General features: G+C 53.3%; 1 protein-coding gene across 14 annotated transcripts in view; it reads right to left on the bottom strand.

Moving 5' to 3' along the window:
* Positions 1–542: 542 nt before the first annotated feature.
* The window catches only part of CELF4 (CUGBP Elav-like family member 4), a 312,555-nt gene continuing 290,593 nt past the window's right edge, over positions 543–22,504 (bottom strand). For 5 of the 14 annotated variants that reach the window (XM_055559742.1, XM_055559743.1, XM_055559746.1 and 2 more), the window contains exons 10-14: positions 21,114–21,197; positions 16,070–16,153; positions 11,209–11,287; positions 10,632–10,803; positions 543–1,998 (exon numbers count right to left, since the gene is read on the bottom strand). In XM_055559742.1, coding sequence (XP_055415717.1) covers positions 1,972–1,998; positions 10,632–10,803; positions 11,209–11,287; positions 16,070–16,153; positions 21,114–21,197 — 446 coding nt within the window. In that variant the 3' untranslated portion in view covers positions 543–1,971. Of the gene's footprint in view, positions 1,999–3,977; positions 4,032–10,631; positions 10,804–11,208; positions 11,288–16,069; positions 16,154–21,113; positions 21,198–22,504 lie in introns of those variants that run through there. The other 9 variants (XM_055559744.1, XM_055559751.1, XM_055559752.1 and 6 more) reach the window with 5 other exon arrangements.

Raw genomic sequence — 22,504 nt, 5'->3', positions numbered from 1 at the left:
ATTTTTTAAAAATAATAATTAACCAACAAAATAGAAAGAAAGGAAAGGCAGAAGGCCTGAGAGGAACCAGATAGATGTTCTAAAGCAAAAAATTAAAAAACATGGTAGGTCCAAGGGCCTCCCCACCAGGCCTCCAGATGAACCAGAGGTCAGTGACGAGGTGTCAAGGCAGAAGGTCAAAGCAAGTCTTCCCAATGGTGCAAATAAATTATAATAAATATGTTATACTTTAAAATATATGTGTTCTTAAATAATTCAGTGTTTTTTTCTGATTCTGAGTTTTTTTAAGCAATGTCTTTTTTAACTGCTCTAAAGTCATTTACCAAAGATAAATATCGTGCTTTCATTAAATAGTTTTCCTTGTTTTTTTTCTCTATCATTACAATTAAAAGTCCTACAAAATATGCAAATTTATTTACAGAAAAACAGAGCCGGCATCATTTAAACATCCCTGTTTTTCAAAATTCCTTGTAAACAGTTTCAGAAATTCTTCAAAGATTGTTTTTTTTTTTTTTTTTTTTTCTCTCTCTTGTTAAGGTTTTTGTGTGTGTGTGTGTTGTTTAGTTGTTTGAAGATGAAAGTTCCCAGGTCTCCCTTGCCCGGAAAGTCTCTGGAGCAAGCATGGAAGGCGAGTGAAGCGGAGGTGTCCGGGGCTTGCGCGGAGCGGGCGAGCGCGCGCAGCTCCCGGAGCGAAGCGAGGCGAGGGCGGCGGCGGCGGCGGGCCTTCCTGCCAGCGGCGCGGCCTCCACCGGCGGTGGGCAGCCCGAGGCCCACGGTTCTGGGCGGGTTCGGCCTGGCCCTCGGGGTCAACGGCGTCCAACAGCACTCGCGGGGAGAAGGGATTGATGCTCAGTCTAAACTCTACAAAAGTACAGTCCTACAACATCTGGGATTTTAGCAATAACGCTAACTTCTATAGGTTTTTTTTTTTTCTTTTTTTTTTCTTTTTTGCTTTCCTCTAATTTTTCTTCTATTATATAGGTATTTTAAACTTCTCCTTTTTAAAATTCTGTACAACTATTATGATTTTAAGAGGGGGGGGTAAGTTAGAAGCATTTACAGACTTTTCACAACAATTATCTTGCCTTGTCAGCCCCCTTTGTTCCCCTCGTTTTCTCACACTTCACAGTTAAGGAGTTTTCGTATTTTGTTGCTTTCCCCAAACATCCACCGATTTGTTCATCTTAACAGCTCCATCCAGACATATAATACAGAAAACCATAGGAAAGTGTCATAGACTTGAATGAGGGTAATCAAAGCGCCTCTCAAAGTATCAAAGAACTATTACCTTGCTGTTTTAAAAGCATTGAAGCATTATTTTTCCTTTTTTTTAATTTTTTTGTTTTTTTTTTGTTTTTTTGTTTTTTTATTTTTTTAATTACATTTTTTTTTCATAGAATCGCTCTAAGCTGTTTCAAGAACAGCCGTGAGGCAGAAAGGAGGTTCTCCTCCAGTCCCCCTCTATTTGACCTAGAGCTACACATCTGCAATAAAAAGTTTGGTCCTTTGGTCCCTAAACAGCTAAAGGAATGACAGATAGAGATGCTCAGTGGCGACCTCCCAGCCGCCCCCCCTGGGGACCAGGCCCCGCCAGCCACACCGCTTGCCCCAGCCTGCCTCAGGCGCCCACGGGCTGGAAAAGCCCCGGGATCGGGAAGCAGCGGCCCTTCCCAGTTCCCAGCCCTGCAGTCTCCCCACCTTGTCTCAAGTTATTTTGTTTGAAAGTTGCCTTGTTTTGTTTTGTTTTGTTTTCTTCTCATTTTTCTTCATCTTCTTCTTCCCTTTGTCATATATATATTTTTCCCCCAAACACGTGCCCTCTGAACTCCATAGACGCTATACTTTCCTTGAAGAAATGTGACAGTCACAGAGAGTGTCTGGAGTCTTCAGCTTGATTGATATTGGCTGATATGTCAAAGGTGTCATCCAACAGTTCTCATTTATAAATATATATAGAAAGAGGTTTGTTTTTTAATGTAGCCCGTTCAGCATCCTGCCCTAAAATGAAGAAAATCGGGGCTGATTAAGCCAAGAGAGGAATGCAAAATACATCCAAACACCAAAAGGAACCTGCCTCGGGGGGTTAGGGTGGGAGCTCTGGGGGGGATGGCGGGAGGGTGGGAAGAGACCAGTATGAGAATTAGTCATGATCATGATACGTAAAAAAAGAAATTGACTCTTGTATTCAGAGTAAGAACCACTGGGAGGGCTATAGGTGATGGCTGTAGCAGAGGAGAGGCTTTTTGATTTGGGTTCCTTTAGAGTTCTGGATTGGGGGATGGCTAGATCTAAGGGAAGAATTTGTGACTGTGGGGTATGACTTCATCATTAAACTGACCTCTGAGGGATCTAGCCCAGATACAATATGTATACAGAAGCCTAGCAAACAAGATGGCAGAAATCTAGCAGCCCAGCCCGCTCCTCCCCACGGTCCGTGACGTGAATTTTGTAGAACCCTGGCCCAGTTTCCAAGCAAACTGCCTCTTTCCAAAGGTCAGTAACTATTTGCGAGGCTATGTATATATATGTATATCTGGATATATGTGTAGAAGATATTCACCTGCACATATGTGGATATACATGGATATGTGTGTATGTGTATGCATAGATACACACACACACAGACACACGTAATGTTTTTCTCATACATGCCAGGGAATTTAGAGGAAATTCAGCACTTTGAGGAAGTGGATGGGAGAACCTAAAAGAAGTTAGAACGGATTTAATCATCAGTTAAATTAACTCTGACAGTTCTCGATTTTGTTTTGAATGGTGGCTTTTTGGTGTTTTGCATTTCAAAGAAAAAAAAAATCATGATCTGACTAGAATCAGAAGGAGAATGCTTAACCATTGTGAATTAACAAATGAGACTCGTCTCCATTCTAGCAAGCAGCTTCCACTTATACATGGGGGTGACTGGTTACATCAAGAGAGTTAGAACTGCAAAGCCCCCAGTTGAGGGGACAACGTCATGCGTATATCAATCCATGCTGGCAGGTTTTTCACACTGTTGATTCAACAAACAGCAAACCGTACACAGCAATCTAAACAATTACAACACCAAATAAAATAATAATAAAATTAAAAAACACTTGTCAAGGACCCTTTTTCAGTTGTAAACAAAAAAGTGCATTTTGCTTTTGTCAGTACTGTTTTTTCAAACCAACCAAAAAGCCCGCCCCCATCCCCAGGTCCCCCACCTCCCCTCCCCACATTTAATTTAGCAGAAGTAGCTACAATACAAACCTTACAATTGTGACCGGGCTCTCTCTCAGAGGCCTCGGGCTTTGAGCTCTAGTTTTTTGGTTTAGAATTTTTTTTTTTTTATCATTCTGTTACTGTAGAGATTTTGTTTTTGTTTTTCCTTTTGAAGTGAGATTTAAAATAGCCTAACTTGAAAAAGACCAGACCTAGGAAAGTGTCAATTGAAAAAGGCCCCCAAATTTCTAGAAAAAAATAAAATCACAATATTTTCAAGTGCAAGTAAATCAACCACGCATAGATACTTTTAAGGTGTTTTCCTTATTTTTAAGAAAAAAAATTAATGGTTTGCACAGTTAAATGATCCCATGTCCGATAATTCGGGAATTCATCTTTATTTTTACTATTTTTTTTTTTGTTCTTTTTTTTTTCTCTATGTGACATCTAGAGAAGCATAAAAAACGCTGAACAAGAAAAACCAAACAACAGAAAGTAAAACCACTGCAAGCACCAAGAACGAAACGAAAATGAGCACAGCAAAAAAGATTGTGGCAGCACAAAAGTCAAGAAAATGCACGTGTGATCATGACTGGCCAATCATCAACTGATACAACATCCAAGAAAAACGCTCCAATCACAGCACCTCCACGAAACTTGACGGCAATTGTCATGCAACCGATTCTTAGCCTTGTTACATGACGCCATCATGTCACACTGTGAACTTTGAGTTGATTTGAACTTACGGATGGGGGACTGTTTTCTCCACTCTCATGTGATTACGTGAACTTTATTCCTAGCTCAGCGCGAGACTGTGGTGGATTTGACTGGCCCTGGTTGGGTTGTTGGAATTTGATTGAATGACAAAAGAAGAAAAGATTTATATATATATTTATATATGTAGAGAGAGAGAGAGAGAAAGAGAGAGAGGACAAGAGTGTGGGTAAGGGCGGGGAGGAGAAGGAAGGGTGGGAGGGGTCGGGGATTGTGGGGAGCGGGGTGGGGGGGGCACAGGGAGAGTCGGGTTGAGGGTGAAGACGGGCAAGGAAGAAGTTAAAACAAAATTAAAAGGAAAAATATTTATACAGCACCAGACCACAGCATCAATCTAAAAGCTGGGATGAGAGAACAGCAGTCAAATCATAAGAGAACGGAAAAAAACCCAAAAGGATGGAGGAAGCGGCAGACGAACGACATGGGCACGTCAACACACACACGCACACGCACGCACGCACACACACACACGGTTGTTGATGCAGACAGGTGATACACTGTGAACAACAGCAGAACCTCACACAGGGCCACTACGGGCATCCGTCACGCTCCAGGTAACAGGAGGGAGGGCGTAGGCAGTTTGGCGAGGGGGCCAGAAAAAAAGAAAACAGCCCCTCAAACCACCCTGGCCAGCGAGCAGGTCAGGGGAACGGGCTCTCTGCTTTGACCCCCTCCTTGGTTCTTTCTCTCTCCCCCAGGGGCCGAGCGTGCCTCGCCTCCCCAGCCTTCCTGGCTGCAGCCTGTGGTCAGCAAGGGGAGCCTGACCGGCTGGCTCCCATTTGCCGGGTGGGTCAGAGGCTGCCTAAGGCGACTGCTGTGTCCAGGGGTCCATCCAGGAAACACTCCGCTGCCCGGGACGGTCCACACCCACAACAACCCGGCCTCCCGCCCTGTCCCGGGCCCGCGGTAGCCACCGTCCCCAGGGAAGGGCTTCCCCGCTAAGAGCGTGGGGAGGCTGCGGGAGCCCGCGGGCCTGCCCCCTGCCGCCTGGCCTCGGCCCTCGGTCCTCAGAACCTTCAGAAAACGAGCACTCTCAGTTGTGAGATTTAGAGCCCCTCATGGCAGTGTTCTCGGAATTCTACAAACACGCCCTGGCACGGCTGATTTTGTGTTTCACAGCTGCCTTACTCACTCTGCTTTGCTCCCAAGGGGGCCCAAAATGAGGTGGGGTCCTGGCACGTGAAGCCTTTGGGAGGCTTCAAAGCTCTGACCCAGGAAAGGGTCACGGGGGAGGCTAGGGCACCCTGGAGGGTAGGTCGCAGGGAAAAGGAGAGTCCACTGGAGAGGGGCAGCTATGGGCCTGGCTCCCTACCGTCCCTGCGGCTGTCACCCTGCTCCTCTGCTTCTCCCCTGCCCCTGCCTCCCCCTTCCCGGCTCCTTCACACCCTACATCCCCGCACATCCGGCTTTCTAGACTGACCCTTCTCACTGTCTTCTTTACTGATGGAGCCCTAACTGGTGCAGGCTGAGATCCCCCTCTCGGAAGCACCATTCAGTTATTCCAATTTGAGTTGTCTTGAACACGCTTCATTCACCATTTGGGGTCCTCTGCCCCCACCCAGGGCCCTGGGGGTTCCCAGCCTCACCCCCTCCTGGTTATCCCTGAGCTTGCTCCTCAGTCCCTGGTCACCTGCAGCACCCCGGCCTGTGCCAAGCCTATGCACCAAGCTGGTCTCCAATGTCCCCGGCTTCTACCCACAGTGGCTCCTGCTCTCAGCTTTGAGTTTTCCCTCAGGCCGTGTGGAAGGGAAGCCTGAGACTGTGACGTGTCACTGCAGATAAGATACAACATAGCTGAGAGGTGACGATTCAAAGCCTAAATCTGGCCCCCGGCTCTGCCTTCTCTGAGGAGCCTAGGCCTCTCTACCTGCACAGAGCCTGGCCCTGCCTGCCGTCCGGCTCCTCCTGAAGCAGATTCCCTCCCCGAGACCAGGGCCCACCAAGGCCTGCCTGCAGCCCCAGCCCCTCCACAAGGAAAACCCGCAGACCCACCACCCATGAGAGCCAACTGGCAGGCCCATGGGGCGGGAGAAGAGGCCTCAGAACTGAGGGCGGGGGGTGGGGGGACTCCCTGTTGTCCAGTGGTTTGGACTCTGCGCTTTCACTGCCCAGGGCCCAGGTTCAATCCCTGGCAGGGGAACTAAGATCCCACAAGCCACGCGGCACAGAGGGCACTAGGTGTCAGCCATGCAAGTGTACCTAAGGGACTCTCAGGGACTCTCCCACCCAGTCCTGGAATGCCCGCTCCTCCCCACCCACTAGGCTCCTTGGATGGCTGCCAGCTTTCTTCCAGCCTCCCTTCAGGGCCTGGCTCTGGCGGAAGCTGGGGATTCCACACAGCCCCTCCCCAAAGCTCCATTGAGGGAACTCTCTCACACACACTTGGCCCCAGCACGCAAACACACTCTCATACTTAGCCTAAAGAGGCTTCCCAGGTTCTGCCGGCTGGCCACTCCCCTCACGTGAGAACAGTGACCCCTCTGCCTGCTGTGACCCCTGCCTGGCTGCCTTCTGGAAAAGCCTCTTCAGGCCCAGCCCTAGATGTGGCAGCAGGGTCACTGACCAGCATGGGGAACTTGAATCAGGCCTGAGGAAGTTATGGTCAAGTTGAGCCAATTTAGATGCCAGGTTCTAAACACAGCTGGCCTCCAGCCAGAGAAGGCTCAGGCCCAAATCACAGCCCAGCACCAGGCAGGTCTGACCCGAGGCACCTGTGCCTGCAAAGCTTGGAGCAGACGCTGTGCAAAAGTACACTCAGATCCAAGCCCAGGGTCCAGAGACATGGGGCTCCCAGGATCCAGAGACACGGGGCTCCCAGGGTCCAGAGACACGGGGCTCCCAAGGACTCTGAGTACGTTCTCCCCCTCAGCTCTCCCCCTGCAGAACTACACAGCCAGGCACCTGCCCTCAGCTCAAGCCCAGCATGCTCCAAGGTGGGACAAGGGACTTGGGTGTCTGCCTGGACCTGATCACGTTCATGCTTCTGCCTGTTTCCTTCCTCTTAGTTTCCCAGTAAAGATTTCTTGGAGAAACTCCCATCTTTGCACAAGATAAGAGGCAGGGGCTGCAAGGATGCCAGGAACCCACCTAACTATCAGGAGGCACAGACTGCATCCTACCCAGGCCTCGTTTCGGGGGAACCAGAGCCCAACCACACTTCCCTGCCCAGAGCTGCCCTCCCAGGGCCCCTCTGCTTCCCCAGACCCCCCCTCACTCTAGTTCTGATTTGGCCACCTCTAAGCCTTCTGTCTTCACCACTGGCTCTGAGATCCCCTTCCCTGGGCCTCTTCACACCTAGCTATGCCCCCTGAGCCCCTGCTCAGATGAACTCTGTCCTTCTGAGTAACTGGAACTCATCATCTGTAAACATCCCTTGTCGGTCTGTAAAATCATGCAACTTTAAGCTGCTTTTATAGCTGTTTCCTCCCTCCCTTGCTGGCAGCCACTTCCCACTGCAGTCCCCAAGTCTGGCCCTTAGCTGGCACCTGCCTTCTGTTACAGCCTCTAACAGCCTTGGCTGGGAAAGCCTGAATGCACCATTTGTTAAAATCCTGTGATTGTAGCCAAACAGTCAACTTGAATGTAGGAGTTATGTGTTGTTGTTTGGTCACTAAGTTGCGTCCACCCTTTTGTGACCCATAGACTATAGTCCGCCAGGGCTCCTCTGTCCATGGGATTTCCCGAGCAAGAATTATGGAGAGGGTTGCCATATCCTCCTCCAGGGGATCTTCCCAACTCAGGGATCGAACCCACGTCTCCTGCATTGGCAGGCAGATTCTTTACCACTGAGCCACCAGGGAAGCATAAGGATTATGTGACATCACAGTGTTTGTAGGAGACTGCCTAGTGAAGGGGTAGTCAGATGGCTGACCCCAGAGAAGGGAGATGTCTGGGGTAGGAGAGAGTGGGGTGAGAATACAGGGGTGTTTATCATTCTCCTTACTTGAAGGGGTTAAGCAGCCCCCCAAATCATGACTCAACCACTCAGTAGCTGATTGGCAAGTGACTTCATCTGTGTGTGCTCCAACTGTAAAATGGGAATACCAACACTGCCTACCTTATAGGCAGCGTCGAGTATACAGTTATGTCTCCAGAGTTGTCAGCTACAAGAACAATGCCTCGTGCATGGTAAGCACAGTGTGAAAACCTGTGGTTCTCATCTTTTCTGGCTTTTGTATTCCCTGGTAGAAGAACCACTCTGCTTTTTAACTATTTCTCTTAAGTCCACGCCACAATTACGACTGCTAACTGGTTCTACCCTGGGGGCCACTTCTTACCTTCTGTCCCAAACAGCAAATCCGCCTCTCTCGCCCCTTCCTCTGACCTAGATGTCCTCTCCTTTCTTGGGTCTTACCTGCGTCGAGGTCAACAAGGCTAAGACAGGCTACTGTCAAGGGAGCCACAGAATCCCAGGGCATGAGTCCCCAGCATGCCACCCGGAAACTCCTGTGGCGGCTCCAGCACCTGGGCTCCATCACTGGAGAAATGCAAGCCCAAGAGGGGAAGCACCTTGACCCAGGTCATGCCCTGACAGCAGAGTTAACCTACTGAAGAAAAAGTGCTCCATGTCACAAAAGGGCGCTTCCACTGCATTGTCCCTCCCTCCTCTGGAAACGTGCCCTCTGCACCATCTGCTGGCTGCCACAGAGCCAGAAGCTCCACGCGGGCAGGATGGTGACCATGCATCTCTGTATCCCGGAACTAAGCACAAAAACTGCCCACACTCTGAATGGATGCGTGTGCTTGAGTGCACGCATGTGCCTGTGTGTGTGTGTGTGTGTGTGTGTGTGTGTGTGCGCGCGCGCGCGCATGCTCATGCGCATTTCATGCAGACCAGAGATGGGCAGGGGCGGGAAGTCAGGAAGCAAGGGAGGCAGACTTTGCTCTTCCAGCCTTGCTGTGAATAGAGGCTCAAGAAAACCTCTTGGAGAGAAGGTGAGTATGGCTGCTCCCAAGTGGACAAAAGGGGTCCTACTGGCAGTGCGGGGATCTGGGAGGAGACTGGGAAACTGGAGCCCTCCCTCCCAGACTCCAGACTCTGACCCTTCACTGGAAGGTGTAACTGTCACGTGGCTCACCTTTCTCGCGAGCCCTCTCCATCTCAGGTCACAACTACTCTGCTCTTGCGGTCACTCCGGCCAGAAATCCAAGCGCCATCCTAACCCTCTTTCTCTCACACCCCCTTGAATTCCTTCCAAACAGCACCAGCTCCTTCACAGCACCTCGAGTGACTGCTATCCCCTTGGACTGAGCGGTCCAGGCACTAGACCTCTGCTTGTGGCCCCACAGTCTATCAATACAGCAGCCAGTGATCCTACTGAAATGCAAGTCACCCACAGCCCTGTGCCCCGCAGAGCTCTCCAGTGGCTCCCTTAGCCCTCCATTTCAGGGGAGAGGCCGAAGTCCACACAGCGGACTGGGTTCCTTCACGAGGCGGCCCTCCTCACCTCTGGGATCTCCTTTTCTACTCCCCCAGCCCCCAGCCTGCCATAGCTCTCCATCATCTAGGCCTACTGCCGATCCCTGCACACACTGCCTTGGCTGTCACCTTGGAGCCTGTACACCATACTCCTCTGGACCCTGGCATGGCTCCCTGTCTTCCCTTCTTCAGATCTCTGCTCAAGTGTCACTTTCTCAGCAAGGCCTACCCTGACTACCTGATTTAACTGTAACCAACAATTTCAACACCCTATACAATTTACTCTTTGATCGTATGTCCTTGTTTGATGTTTGTCTGCCTTGCTAAGGACAAGGATTCTGATCAGTATCACTCATGCTGAGCTCCTAACAGTAGCTGACCCACAGAACTGTGGAGGCGGCAGAGGGCTGGCAGCCTGGCCCTGGCCAGGGAACAAGCTGGGATGGCAGGAGGGCACCACAGTGGGGGAAGCCAGGCTGGGGGTGAACTCTTGATGACCAGGCACATCTCCCACCTCCCCCCCGCCCCCAACTCTGCCCCAGGAAGCTGCTTCATCCAGGGGAGTATGTGGCCTGGAGGAGGAGTGGCCCGATGGTGCCTCCAGCTTTAAGGCAGGACTCAGAGAGCTGGGAAAAGTGACACCTGTCCACTCATCACGGGCTCTGGGAAGTGGGCAGGGTAAGTGGCCCCAGCCCCATACATACAGTCACCCTCCTCAGCCTCTGTCCCCTCTTGTTTTGTTTTTTGGTAAAGTTCTCTTTGAAAAGTCCTGTTCCCTCCTCTCCAGACTGAGCTGTGGGGAACTGGAGGGGTGAGGTGGTCAAGTGTTGACAGGCCCCCAGAGCTGGAGAGTGGAGAGCCAGGGAGTCTGACAGAAGGCCCCAGCACATGTCTATAGCTCCCCACCACAGAGCCTATGCCACCCAAACTCTCCTAGCCCTGAGCTTGCCATCGGCTCACCCCAGGACTTCTGGCAAACAAGATTGCCAGTGTAGACCTTCTCAAAGCAGTTCCCTCCCTCCTGTCCCCTCTTGGCTCTGCGGCAGGGGGATGGCCATACCCATTTCTGCCGGGGATGACCACAGCTCTGCGCCTGCCCCCTGGGAGCAGGTCGAGCCGGGCGCAGCGGGTCCAAGGCACAACGAGGGTCCAGGCAACAGAGGCCAGAGGAGGCGGCGGGTCCGTCCGGTATCAACCTCCCCAACCTCCCCGTCCCCGCGCCCCGGCCAATCCCGGTTACCTGTGCGAGTCCTGATCTCCCCCGGGGGACGCTCCCGCCGGCGCTCAGTACGGGCGATTGGCGTCTTTGGGCCGCTTCAGCTGCACCTTGAGCCTCTTCATGCCGATCTGGAAGCCGTTCATGGCCTGGATGGCGGTCTGCGCGCTGGCCGGGTTGTCGAAGCTCACGAAGCCTAGCGAAACACGAGGGACGAGGGCCTGGGTTTCCACGGGGCCGCCCCGGCCGGGAGGGGGCGAGGAGGGGAAGGGGAGAAGGCGTGCGCCGGGGGGCGGGGCGGGGCGGGCGGAGGCCCCGCCCACTCCCGCCGAGCCTCCGGGCGGGACGGGGCTCGAGGCTCCGCCCCTCGTGGCCCCGCCCCCTGTTCGGACTCGCACCCCTCCCCCACAGCCCTCGTGCGCGCGGCCTCCTCCCGGGCCGCGCTGAGGAGGCTCCCGGCTACCGACCCGCGCGGCCCCGGGCGGGCCGCCCCCGCTCCGCCTCGGCTCTCGGCGGCGACGCTGTCCCGGGCGCCCTCTCCCCCACCCCGGCCGGCCCCGGCACTTCAGCCCCCGCCTGCGGTGGGAGAGGGCGGACACACCTGCGGGCGGAGGAGTTTATTGGACACTGTCCTCCCTGACAGGAGGGGGCCTGGCAGCGGGAGGGCACGGGGGGCCGGCCTGGGGAGAGAGAGGAGTGCGAGGGGAGGGAGGGGAGGCGCCCCGGAGCGAACGTCGCCGCCGCCGATCCCGGCCGCCCCCCTGGCGAGCGCCGCCGGCCACGGGCCGGGGCCGAGGCGGGGTCCCCGCCGCCCCTCCGCCCGCTCCGTCCAGGCCGAGCCCCCCCGCCCCACAGCCAGGATCCGGGTGGCCGCCCGGGTTAGTCCACACTGGCTCGCGTGAAACGCCACCTCGTTCCCAGAGGCCGTCCGCACCACCCTTTCATGTTTAGTACAACTCCATCCTGGAGCAGCGGCTCTTGGCCTGGACTAAGCACGCGCCCGCTGACGCGTCCCCTGTGAACCTCTCATAGCACTGATAATGGTGTGGCAGTAACAGTACAAACTGACACTATTAGCGAAAGTTCGCTGAGAGCTTTCTCCGTGTACTACAGGCTGCAGAAGTCCTTGTCACACGTTCACTCCTCCCAGCATCCCAGGACAGCGATATAGAACCATCCATGGCTCCCAGTCACCTGAAGCAAGCAGTTCCCAGGTGGGACGGATTAGGTTCCCAAAGTTGACACCTTTTGGAACTTAAAATGCATCTCCTATTTATAGACTACACTACATCAGCATTTCCCAAAACGGCTCAAACGGTGCTCCTTGAGAAAGGACCTTCTGTGGTCAGGTGGGTTTGTAGACAGGTCACTCTGGAACAGTTTCTGGCACATTAACAAACAAAAACATCCCCCTCCCACCCCAGCTTCTCTCTTCTTTATGACTTTTTTAAACCTCGTATTTCCTGGAATTTATTTGACTTTGGAGGCCGTTTCTCTGGTAAAATGGACTTAGATCCTGCAAATATGAAACTACGCTTGGCAGAGTTTCCTGGCCATCCTGCAAATGTGCCTTATTTGGGGTGTTTATCCCCAAATGGCCATTAGATATATAAGGGATAAATGTACAGACCCCACCGAGGTAGAAAGCTGTTTCTTGGTTAACTATCTGTGGTCCCATGGTCCTGCCTGAGATCCCTCCCTCACTCTCCCCATGTGGTGACCCTTTCTCCCCTTTACCTCCACCCGGACACTATCTCTTCTGGCCTCTTTTCTCTTTCTCCCTCCTGCATTTCTGCACATTTTCTCTTGCAACCATGCATCATCAAAGACGGGGGAGGGATGTGTGCAGGTACATGTGAGTGTACTCAAAGAGGGCTAGCATGTGAGCTCAGATGAGACTGGACACAGCTGGGCCCAGGGCAGCATATCCAACATCTGTATTCATCTATACACCAAAATACACAGGAAGGATTTTGGATTATCCATAGTTGGAAATCAATGTGAATCATTTTTCCACCTCCCCTCTCATGCCCTCCTGGCCCATCCCTTCCCCACAAAACTACAGTCAAGCTGTCAGCAGAGCAGTTTTCAAATGTGTGAATGGTGCATCTGTTACATTGCTCTCTTTTTAGGCAAGCTAAAAGCCTCCCTTCCTACCAGGACAAGATAGCTTTACTGTTGGTGACAGCTACCCCCCCACAAAAAAAAAAAAAAAAACAAATATGAGCAAAGTGGGAAAGAGACGGGACAAAGATAAAAAGGGCTGGAGATGCTGTGTAGGGCGAAGGTGTAAAAGGAGGGAGAGAAGTTCAGGGAGGAGGCAAGAAGCCAGCCTCAGGCTGAGTACTGGAAGCCTGGGGGTTGGGAAGGGTTCCAGGCTCAAGGAACTTTTCTTCCTGAACTTTATTAACTGGCTAGCAGTCAGGGCAGGGAGCATCTCCCCACTGGCCCCCTTAGCAAGGCTCTGGGCACCATCTCCCATGTACCTGGTTTCCAGGGCTGTGTCCCTTCTCTCAGAGCCCCCTGCCCCATTCCTCCCGCCCCTGAGAAGGTGCCTGCCTCCCAGACCGTGAAGGCTGTGCAGGCAGGATGCCCTCCTGGCGGCCCTCCAGCCCCTCCTCCAACACAAAAACCATTTGTGCTGCTCACGAAGGCCTCCAAAAGATTCCTTTTGTGGTTATAAAGAGCAAGGGAAGACTCTGAGGAGTTCACTTTCACAGAGGACCATGTGTGGAGCAACATAGCCCTTTTGGGGGGAATAAAAGGGGCCCTAGCACCTCCTGAAGGTCCACTCTGACTAGGTCCCTCACATGGAATGTCTTGTGTAACCTTCACAGCATCACTGAGAGCTGACCGCCAAAATCCCCATTCCACAAATGCAGACACTGAGATCCAGAGAGTAAGCTTGCCCATGAGTGCATGCTGGGGAGATGCACAGGTTGGGCTGCCAAAGCAAGGGAGGGACCCCAAGAGAGTGAAGGAGGAGCCACTGGGCAGGCCAGCTGGGTGGGATCCTGGCCTTTCTCAAGGCTGTTGGGTGTTCAGTGCTAGATGTTTGTTCAGAAAGAGAGAAAGAACCAGAGCAGAGGTATACGGGGAAGGACTTCCAGAAAAAGTAGGGCAAAAGTCTTTGCTGGAGAACTTGAACGAGCTAATGGCAAGGATAATCTGGGGTTGACTGGAGGGAGTGGTACAGCATAGATGCCAGAGGAAAAGGCTGCAGACTGAGCCTGCTCCAGCCTGGGTACCCAGCACAGTCTGGGCTCTTTGCAGTTTTCTTCTGACTTATGAGACATCTGAGGCTTACTTAGAGACCAAATGCAGCTGATCTCCAGTCTGCTGTTTTTACATACACAACTGTAATTCGTCAGAAGAAACACCAAACAGTGGAGGGGTGCACCCCGGTCTTTTCCTTTGGCCTTGTTCTCCCATCCCCCAGAGAAATGAGCTGCTGGGCAACTCAATGCCTCTGATACTACACAGATTTTTAGTGGCAGCTGCCAGAGGGGAAGGAACACTGCAAAGATCTTGACTGCCTTGGGGAACATCATTTCCACCCTGAAGCCCTTCATGGACCTGGAGAGCTGGTCTCCAAACTGGAATCTCCTTAACACGTGCTTTCCTGCACTTCTGCACTTTTGTACCTTGTCCCCTCCCCCATCCCCAAGAGGGGACCCAGGTTCTGTGTTCAAAGAAGGATCCTATTCTGTCCTTACAGCCCCTGAATCTGGGGGTCAACCTGGAGGTGCTGGGCTGACTCAGTTCTGGTTCCATGTGTGGCTGTCTGGGGACCGGACTCCTCAATTCTGGGGGACTCAGGAGTAGATCAGACCTGAGAAAGCAGCTTTCATGGAGGCAGAAGAGGTGGGAGAGGGGCCAAGGAGGAGTGGAGAGGAGATGTGTGGGGATGACATGGGTTTCCAGGAGGTCTGAAGAAGCAAACTGAAACTCAGGAAGCCCAGCTGAACTGGAATTTCAGATAAGCAATAAATACTTTTTTAGTATGTCTCCAATATTGCATGGGACACATTGCACATAATATTTGGGACATGTGTGTGTGTTAGTCACTCAGTCGTGTCCGACTCTGCAACCCCATGGATGGTAGTCCACCAGGTTCCTCTGTCCATGGAATTCTCCAGTCAAGAATATTAGAGTGGGTTACCATTCCCCTCTCCAGGGGCTCTTCCCAACCCAGGGGTTGAACCTGGGTCTGCCAACTTGCAGGTAGATTCTTCACCTTCTGAGCCACCAGGGAAGACCCATTTGGGACATATGTATACATATATACATAATATAAAAATGTTATTTATCCGAAATGCCAATTTAACTGGGTATCTTGTGTTTTATCTGACAACCATACTCCTAGATCCTCCCAAGTCCTTCGTCTCCCATCTAACACTCTGTCCAGGAGAATTTCCCAAAGGTATCTTCATCCCATTACTCCCCCATCTTCCACTGCCTACAGCACCATATGAAACATCTTCACCTGAATGATTGAAACCCTCCCCAGCACAGACTTGCCCTCACAGCTGGTCTCCCCTGAACCTTCCTTTCTCCCCAAAGCCTCCAGCTTCCTCATTCTCTAGCCTTTGACTCTCCTCATCCCAGCCCCCATATGCTCATCCATTCTATTTCCCCCTACTTGGAATTCCCTCCCCTTCTGTCTGCTTGCATCCACCTGCCTTTCTCATTCCTCATTAGTTGGTGCCTGGCAGATCTCACTGCCATTGAATAGATATGATTTTCATCTAAGCTCAGACTTGAGGCTTCCTGAGGGCAGGGACCAGTTTCATCTTCCTGATTCCTTGACAGTTTCGCTCTGGTGGCCTGAGGGGTGGGGGTTCGGGCAGGAGGGTGCATTGGATGGCAAGAGGGGGGCAAAGAGCAGGGTAGACAGAGAATGGGGCAGGTGCAGGACAGAAAGATGGACAGAGGAGGCCAAGGGGCCAGCAGGGTAGGGACTTCAGTTGGGTGAACCCCCCACCCCAAGAATCATGCTCAGCTTTGACCCCCAGGGCCACTGTAGCCTTGAGAGGAGAGGGGTGCTGGGAGAATGGCTGTTGTGAGGCTCTGCTCCCTGCCCCTCCTCCTTCTGCCCAAGACGGTCCCTTCCCTTCTCAGTTGGTGGGAATTGAGCTTTGGGGCTGGGAGGGAAGGCTCTCTCTTGGACTAGGGGTGGTGGGTAGGAGACTGGATGGGAGTGGGCAGGAAAAGCCAAGAAACCAAAGAACGGAAGAGAGAAGAGAGTGAGAGATAGAGGCTGGAGGCTGGGCACAGGAGCATTTGGGAGTGGGGGCGAGGGGCGGCGATGTGAAGGAGCAGGTTAAAAGCAGTTGGACACCGGTAAATTGGTGCGAGCACCACCCTGTCCTAGGTGAAGTTGGTTTGTTATCTTTACCCACCAAAGCATTTACTTTGGTTAGTCGCCCGATCCACAAACACTTTCGAGGAGATGACATTACCGAAAGGGAGGAACATCTGCATCAGCTCAGCGTCCCCAAACTCCTGGGGCAGATGGTAGATGAACAGGTTACAGCCCTCGGGCCCTGCGGTGGAGGGGGGGGGGGTCAGGGGAGGAGGGATGGCGGGGTGGGGGAAGAGAGAGACAGAGGAGAGGTGAGCGAGTTAGGCAGCGGCAGCAGGGAGGGGTAGGGGCGAGGTTAGGAGGGGGGTCTCATCCAAGGTCCAAAAGCGGCCACGAAAAAGTGGGGAGCTGCTGAGCCCCGGGTCTGAGCTCTGGTCTCCACTCTGCCCTCGAGCAAGTCTCTGAACCTCTCTGTGCCTCAAAGGCCTTTTCTGCATCACAGGGTGCCTGGCAACTCTAGGGCTCCAGGGGTGGAGGCACCCAGTGAATGGGGTAAACATGCCTGATTAGTCTTGGAGGAGAAATACTGAGGAGAGGCAGTGGGTAGGGAGACCTGCCCAACCCCCCCCCACCCACCCCCACCAGGGGAGGATGGAGGGAAGTGCTGGGGCAGCCCTATCTCTGCAAGCCTCACTCCCCATTTTCCCCAGGCCAAAGGCAGGACTCTGCGGCCTGGAATCCCCATCCTCTGTCCTGGCCTGCAGCCACTCTTTCCCACTTGATCCCCAAAGGCCCTACCCTCCACTGCCCTGAACCTTAAAGTCAGGTGGAAACCTTGAAGGTGGAAACCAAGATTTATCCCACCTGCTCCAGCAAGCCAGGTGAGCAGAAAGGGCTTCATACAAAGGCTTCATGATAGGATTCCCATAAGCCAGGGTACCACCAGCTTCATCATATTAAAAGACTCTCCATTTCAACAATAAGAGCCCTGCCACTTCTGTAGTGCTAACTGCATGCCAGGATGCTCTGCACACTTTATGTATATGTTAATTCACTTAATCCTTACAGCTGCCTTGAGGCTACTGTCATCCCCACTTTACAGATAAGAAAGCTGAGGCCAGAGAGGTTAAGTCATCTGCCAAGTCGCATAGCTAGTAGATGATGGAGCCAGGATATGAACCCAGACTCAGGCTGTCTGTCTCCATGGTCTATGTCCTCCTTTCTCTCTACTTCCTTATCATAAATCTCAGTGCCCCAGAATCCTGAATCCAGGAGGATTCAGGATTTCTGAAATTTCTAGATAGCTAAAGATTTACATGTTTCTTTTAAAATTAATTTATTTTTTATAAAAATTAAAACATGTTGGCAGTTTCTTTCAAAATTAAATATGAATTTGATGGAGGAGTATGTAATTTCCTCATTTCTGTCTCACTGCAGCAAAAATCTGAAGCGACAGACAGAAGAGTGTTTCGGCTCTGTTACAACTCAGTTTAAATGCCAGACCTGTATTACAGCTCGGTTACAGCTCAGTTTACATGTTTCTTTTTAAATGACCAAAAGGCTGAGTTTTAGCTCTTTGAATGAGAAATCTCACGAAGCTGCTTCCTCTTTTTCTTGCATCTAAAATAGAGTGTGCCACATAAAACTTGACCTTTAAACTGTGTGTGTGTGCTCAGTTGCTAAGTCATGTCTGACTCTGTGACTCCATAGACTGTAGCCCACCAGGCTTCTCTGTCCATGGGATTCTCCAGGCAAGAATACTGGAGGGGGTTGGCATTTCTTACTCCAGGGTATCTTCCTGACCCAGGGATAGAACCCATATCTGCTGCATTGAAGGTTGATTCTTTACCACTGAGCCACCTGGGAAGCCTAACTACTTCTGACATACTTCTGACTTCTATTTTTACATCTTCCCTCTATTTCTGTGCCCTTGAGGGTCACAGCTGATAGCTAAAAGTCCTCTGACCACCAAAGCCTCCCTCTGAACCAATGACCTCCTCGGCCCTGGTCCCTGCCCCACACCATCTGCCCATCCCCACTCTCTGGCCTCCCCTCCCTGAACGGCGCTTTCAGAACAGGCGCAAGCGAGCTCCCTCACCCACTGCCAGGGGTCCCGGTGCAGAATTCCCCAAGCCCTGGTGGCCCTTCCTCCCCTCCACACCCACCTCCCGTCCCCTCCAACCATGGCATGTTTTCATTGGTTCATACCCTATGGATGTGTCCCTTGATGGTCCCCACCTAGACCTGAGTCCCCACAGCCCTGGGGCTCCCACAGCCCATATTCTGGGCAATACTGAGGCTCTTTCTCCAGTAGGTCTGGGAAGATTTCTCTCCAGCCAGAAGGGGGCGCTTTCTAGGTTGCAGGAGCATTTGCCTTCCCCATACTCCTACTCTGCTCTCCCTGCATGCTGACAGTCACCTTGAACTTGGGGGCCTCCCTACAAGCTCAAGTCCTGCAAGCTGCTTGGTATGGATGTTATTTCTGTTCTCCTTAAAAGAGACGAGGAGCCTCGAGGGCAGAGCCTCTGCACTCAGTCCCCTCAGCGTGGCGTGTGGCTGAGCCCCACAGGGCCAGCTCTCCCAGTCCCAGGCTAGCCCCCTGCCCCCTCATCCCCAACAGTGGGCCTAGACATTGTCATTATCAGGCTACCCTGGAGCCCTCAGTGCATTCCCTAATTCCCAGATTATCGAGCATCCAGATAGCACAACGGTAGGGCTTTGGATATCAATCTGGTCCAACCTCGCCTTTGGAGACAAGAGAAATGGAGCTCCAGAGACAGAAAGTGATGGCCCTGGAGCACACTACATCCCTTGGCACAACAACCCAGGTGGTCTGTGGGCAGACAGCCTCAGGGGCTTCAGGCATCTGTTTTCAGGGTCAACTCAAAGACAAGGGAGCTGGAAGGTGGTTCCTGCCCAGCAGCCAGCGTGTCCTGGTATTTCAATGGCACTGACACAAGTGGCGGCGACTACGTGGAAAGAGGCTAGCCACTGGCATGCCTGGAGGGGCGCAGCCTTCCAGCTCATACCTCATGCACACCGGACATGGCTTTGTTCTGGCTCCATCCCACGCCATTTCCAGGCTCACCTCATACTTGACAACACCCATGCCTTGCCTTTGCTCCTGCTGTTCTCCCTGCCTTGGATACCCATCTCCCCATCTTCAAATCTGAAGACCTCATCCTTCAGGACCCCAAAGAATTCCCCAAAGACCCCACTCCCAGCACCGTGAGCTTGCGCCTGTATGCAGTGTACTTCTCTAAAGATCTGGGTTCACATCTCACCCCTCCCCCTGCCCTGCTCCCCCAGGGTACCAAAGTCAGGGAGGATGGGGACAACAGTAGGAGGCCCCCCTGCCTGAGGGGAGGCCGGAGTGGGGACTGGCCACACAGGGTCTGCTCTGGGGAGCAGGGCATGGGGATGGGAGGGCCTAAAGCTGCTCTGAGATGGAGAGAAGGTACGTGGAAGAGTTTGGAGCTAGATGCATAGGCTGGTACAAAGTGTGAGGTAGCGGGTAGGACAGGGAGCAGATGAAGGGAATGGGTTTAGGCCAGTGGGAGGGGCTGTCATGTGTGTTGGGGCAAGCAGCACTGATCTGCAGCTCTGTGTGTGTGTGTGTGTGTGTGTGTGTGTGTGTGTGTGTGTGTGTAGAGACCTCTGAGCCTCAGGCCAGAGCGATGCGGGGCACTGACTACAAGGTGAGGGTGGGTCAGCCTGAAGTTACCGTGGTGACAAAAGCAATGAGGGCCCTTGGGCACAGTTCTGGGCCTGGGATGGGTAAAGTTGCACCCCACCACTTGTGGCTCTGACCCGACTGATGTGGTGCTGGAAGGCATGGACTCGAGGGAGGAGGGCACGGCAGGCTCCAGGGCCACAACCCAGGGAGGGGACCTGCTGGCAGAGGCAAGCTGATGCCCTATCCCCCACCCGCATTTCACCGACGGGCCCAGGTGTGACTTGGAGCTGCAGCAGCACGTGGCTGCAGGAGTGAGCAGGGGGCCTCGCTGTGTATCCCGCTGGGTTCCTGCATCTTCACGGGCCCTGGGAAGATGGTGACACAAGTCTCGGGAGCTGCCCCATGCACGTGAACTGAGATAACACCTCACATACGACTTTGGAGGGGGTGACCAATTGGTGAGGGAAGGGCGACATGCACAGTGAGAAATCAGCAGGTGACTGCTGGAGTCTGGAGACAGTCTTGAGCTAGGTGATCCTCACACCCCTCTAGGGAATGATTACCACTGTCCTCATTCTACAGGTGAGGACGCCAAAGCTGAGAGAAGAAAGGCCAAGCTAGAACTCAAACCTAGAAGGATTTGCTTCAAAGACCAGGCCAGCAGCCATCCAGGCTCTGGGGCTTGTTTGGGACCACAGAGCTTTGGACTAACAGACCCTGAGGTCCTTTCCAGGACTAGCCCACCTCCCACAGCTCTGGGACTGTCTGCTGCAAGGACTACGAGCCAACGATCTGGAAACCACTGGTCCTTTCTGGCCATGTGGGCTAGTGGGGTGGGTATCGTGGCCTCACTGGCAGAGTGATCCTTTTCATAGGGTGGGAGACAAGATCCCATCACACAGGGCTCTGTGAGTATCCCCGAGCTTGGACTTGTTATCCAGTCCCCATGGGGCTCCGGACTCTGGAATGGGAGGACGCTGAGGGTCTCTAGGAGGTTCCAGCATCTAAGGCCCATTGGCTTGCCACCCTGTTCACAGCAGGGCTTCAGAGGCAGCTTTCTGGGATCCCCTTATTTTACTAGGCCTACACCAGAGCACCCCAACCCCTCACCCACCCTTGGATCCTGCCCTGAGAGCTCCAGGTGGGCTCTCCTGCTCACCGAGAGGGCACAGCTTCTGTCCTAGATGAACTGGTCTCCCCGCTCCTGCCCACCACCCCAGCCATGAGCATCCCTATGTCTCCCCTTCCTCTCCACTGGACAAAAGCTGCCCATTGTGGGAGGGGCGACTCCTTTACCCTGCCTCGTCCAGGCATCCCCCATCCTGACTTCCCTCCACTGGGGTTTGCAGAGTTGCCTGTGATGTGCACCTCCGCGCCGCCTCTCACACTCCTGCAGCCCCCCTCACCCTCGGCACAACACAGATGTGGCCACCTTGCCAACAGAACACCACCGCCAAAGGCCTGGGGGAGCAGCCTCTTTGGGGGACACGGGGGAAGGGCGTAGGAGCCCCACTGGCAGACTCACCTTCTCTCTGTTGCTGGGGGATCATTGGAGGTGGTTGAGGAAAGGCCTGGCTTATCTGACCATAGGCAGCAGGGTAGGCGGCTGCTGGAGGACCCAAGGGAAGAGGCAAGAGCGAGAGACGGTGACAGTAACACGAAGAGAGACAGGGTGAGAGGCAGGAAGAAAGAGAGAAGTTTCAGTGGTGAGCAGTCAAAGCAGACCAGCGAAAAAAATGCATTTTTAACGTAAAGCCAGTTTTTAGCAGTAATGAAGGAGAAGCAGCAAAGGGAAGTCTAGAAGTTGCTTATGTGTTCACGCGGGCCCCCATGTGTGTGCATGTGTGTGCATGCATGTGTGTGCATGTGTGTGTGCATGCTGGTGTGTGCCTGGGGGAGGCAGGTTTAATCTGCAACAATGGACAACCCATGTGTGCAGATAATCCACAATAATGGATAACCAAAAACATCAGAATGGAAAGGATGGCCCCACACCACCTGGCACCCACCAGGTTTCCCCTTCTCTGAGCCCGGGCTGCCTCGGGCTCACACCACCTCACCAGTGCTCAGATGGCACCAGTGGGGGAGGTGGGGAGCCACCCTAGGTGTGAGCTTAGCCTCTGGGACCCTGCTATTGGCTGGTTCCCCAAGGGCCGAAGACTGAGTTGAACAAATCTGATGCTTTCTATATTCAAATGGAAAAAGGGTCAGAGGAGGCACAGGACTGGCTAGACCCTCCTCAGCCTGGCCTGGCTCCCAAAGGGGTTCGGGGGGTCAGCAGGTGAGGAAGAGAGCTTCCCCTGGACTCTAGGTGACAGCCAGCTCACGCGGGCCCCCATGTACTAGGCAGCCCTGTTACCCTCCAGGGAGACACTGCCAGCTCATCTGAACGCAACGAGGAGGAACCCTGATGGGGCCAGACAGCAGGACCCTGGCTGGCAGAGATGACTGTGGGGTGTGTGTGTGTGTGTACGCATGTGTGTGTTGTCCAGCCCAGAGGTAGGAGAGAAGTGTGGCTGACAGCTGGCCTTGGGCTTCCTACAGTAGCTCATCACCTCCCCATTCAGTGACCCGAGGCCACCTGCCCGCTTCTCCTTTTTTCTGCCTCTGGCCTTCTGTCCTCCCCTGTCCTCCTCACTCGGGCCCCACTCCTGTTGCCTGTGTGTAGCTGGGGGTAGGGGAATGGAAGCTGTTTCTCCTCCTTCAAACGGGCATCTGTGCTTTCTGGGCCAGTAGCCCCCCAGCTCCAGTCTCACGTGGTGCTGCTGGGGGAGGTTTGGTGCCCCTGGACAGACCCGCCCTGGCAGCACCACGGGGGCAGGACATCTGGCCTCAGAGATGCCGCTTTACAGCAAGGCTAAAGCTTAGCCCAGCTCACCAGCTCAAATGGAGTTCTGAACCCCCCCACCACTGCCA

The sequence above is a fragment of the Bubalus kerabau genome, chromosome 21 (genome assembly GCF_029407905.1).
Source record: "Bubalus kerabau isolate K-KA32 ecotype Philippines breed swamp buffalo chromosome 21, PCC_UOA_SB_1v2, whole genome shotgun sequence".
NCBI classification, from domain to species: Eukaryota; Metazoa; Chordata; class Mammalia; order Artiodactyla; family Bovidae; genus Bubalus; species Bubalus kerabau.
This window is presented reverse-complemented; position numbering and strand designations above follow the sequence as displayed.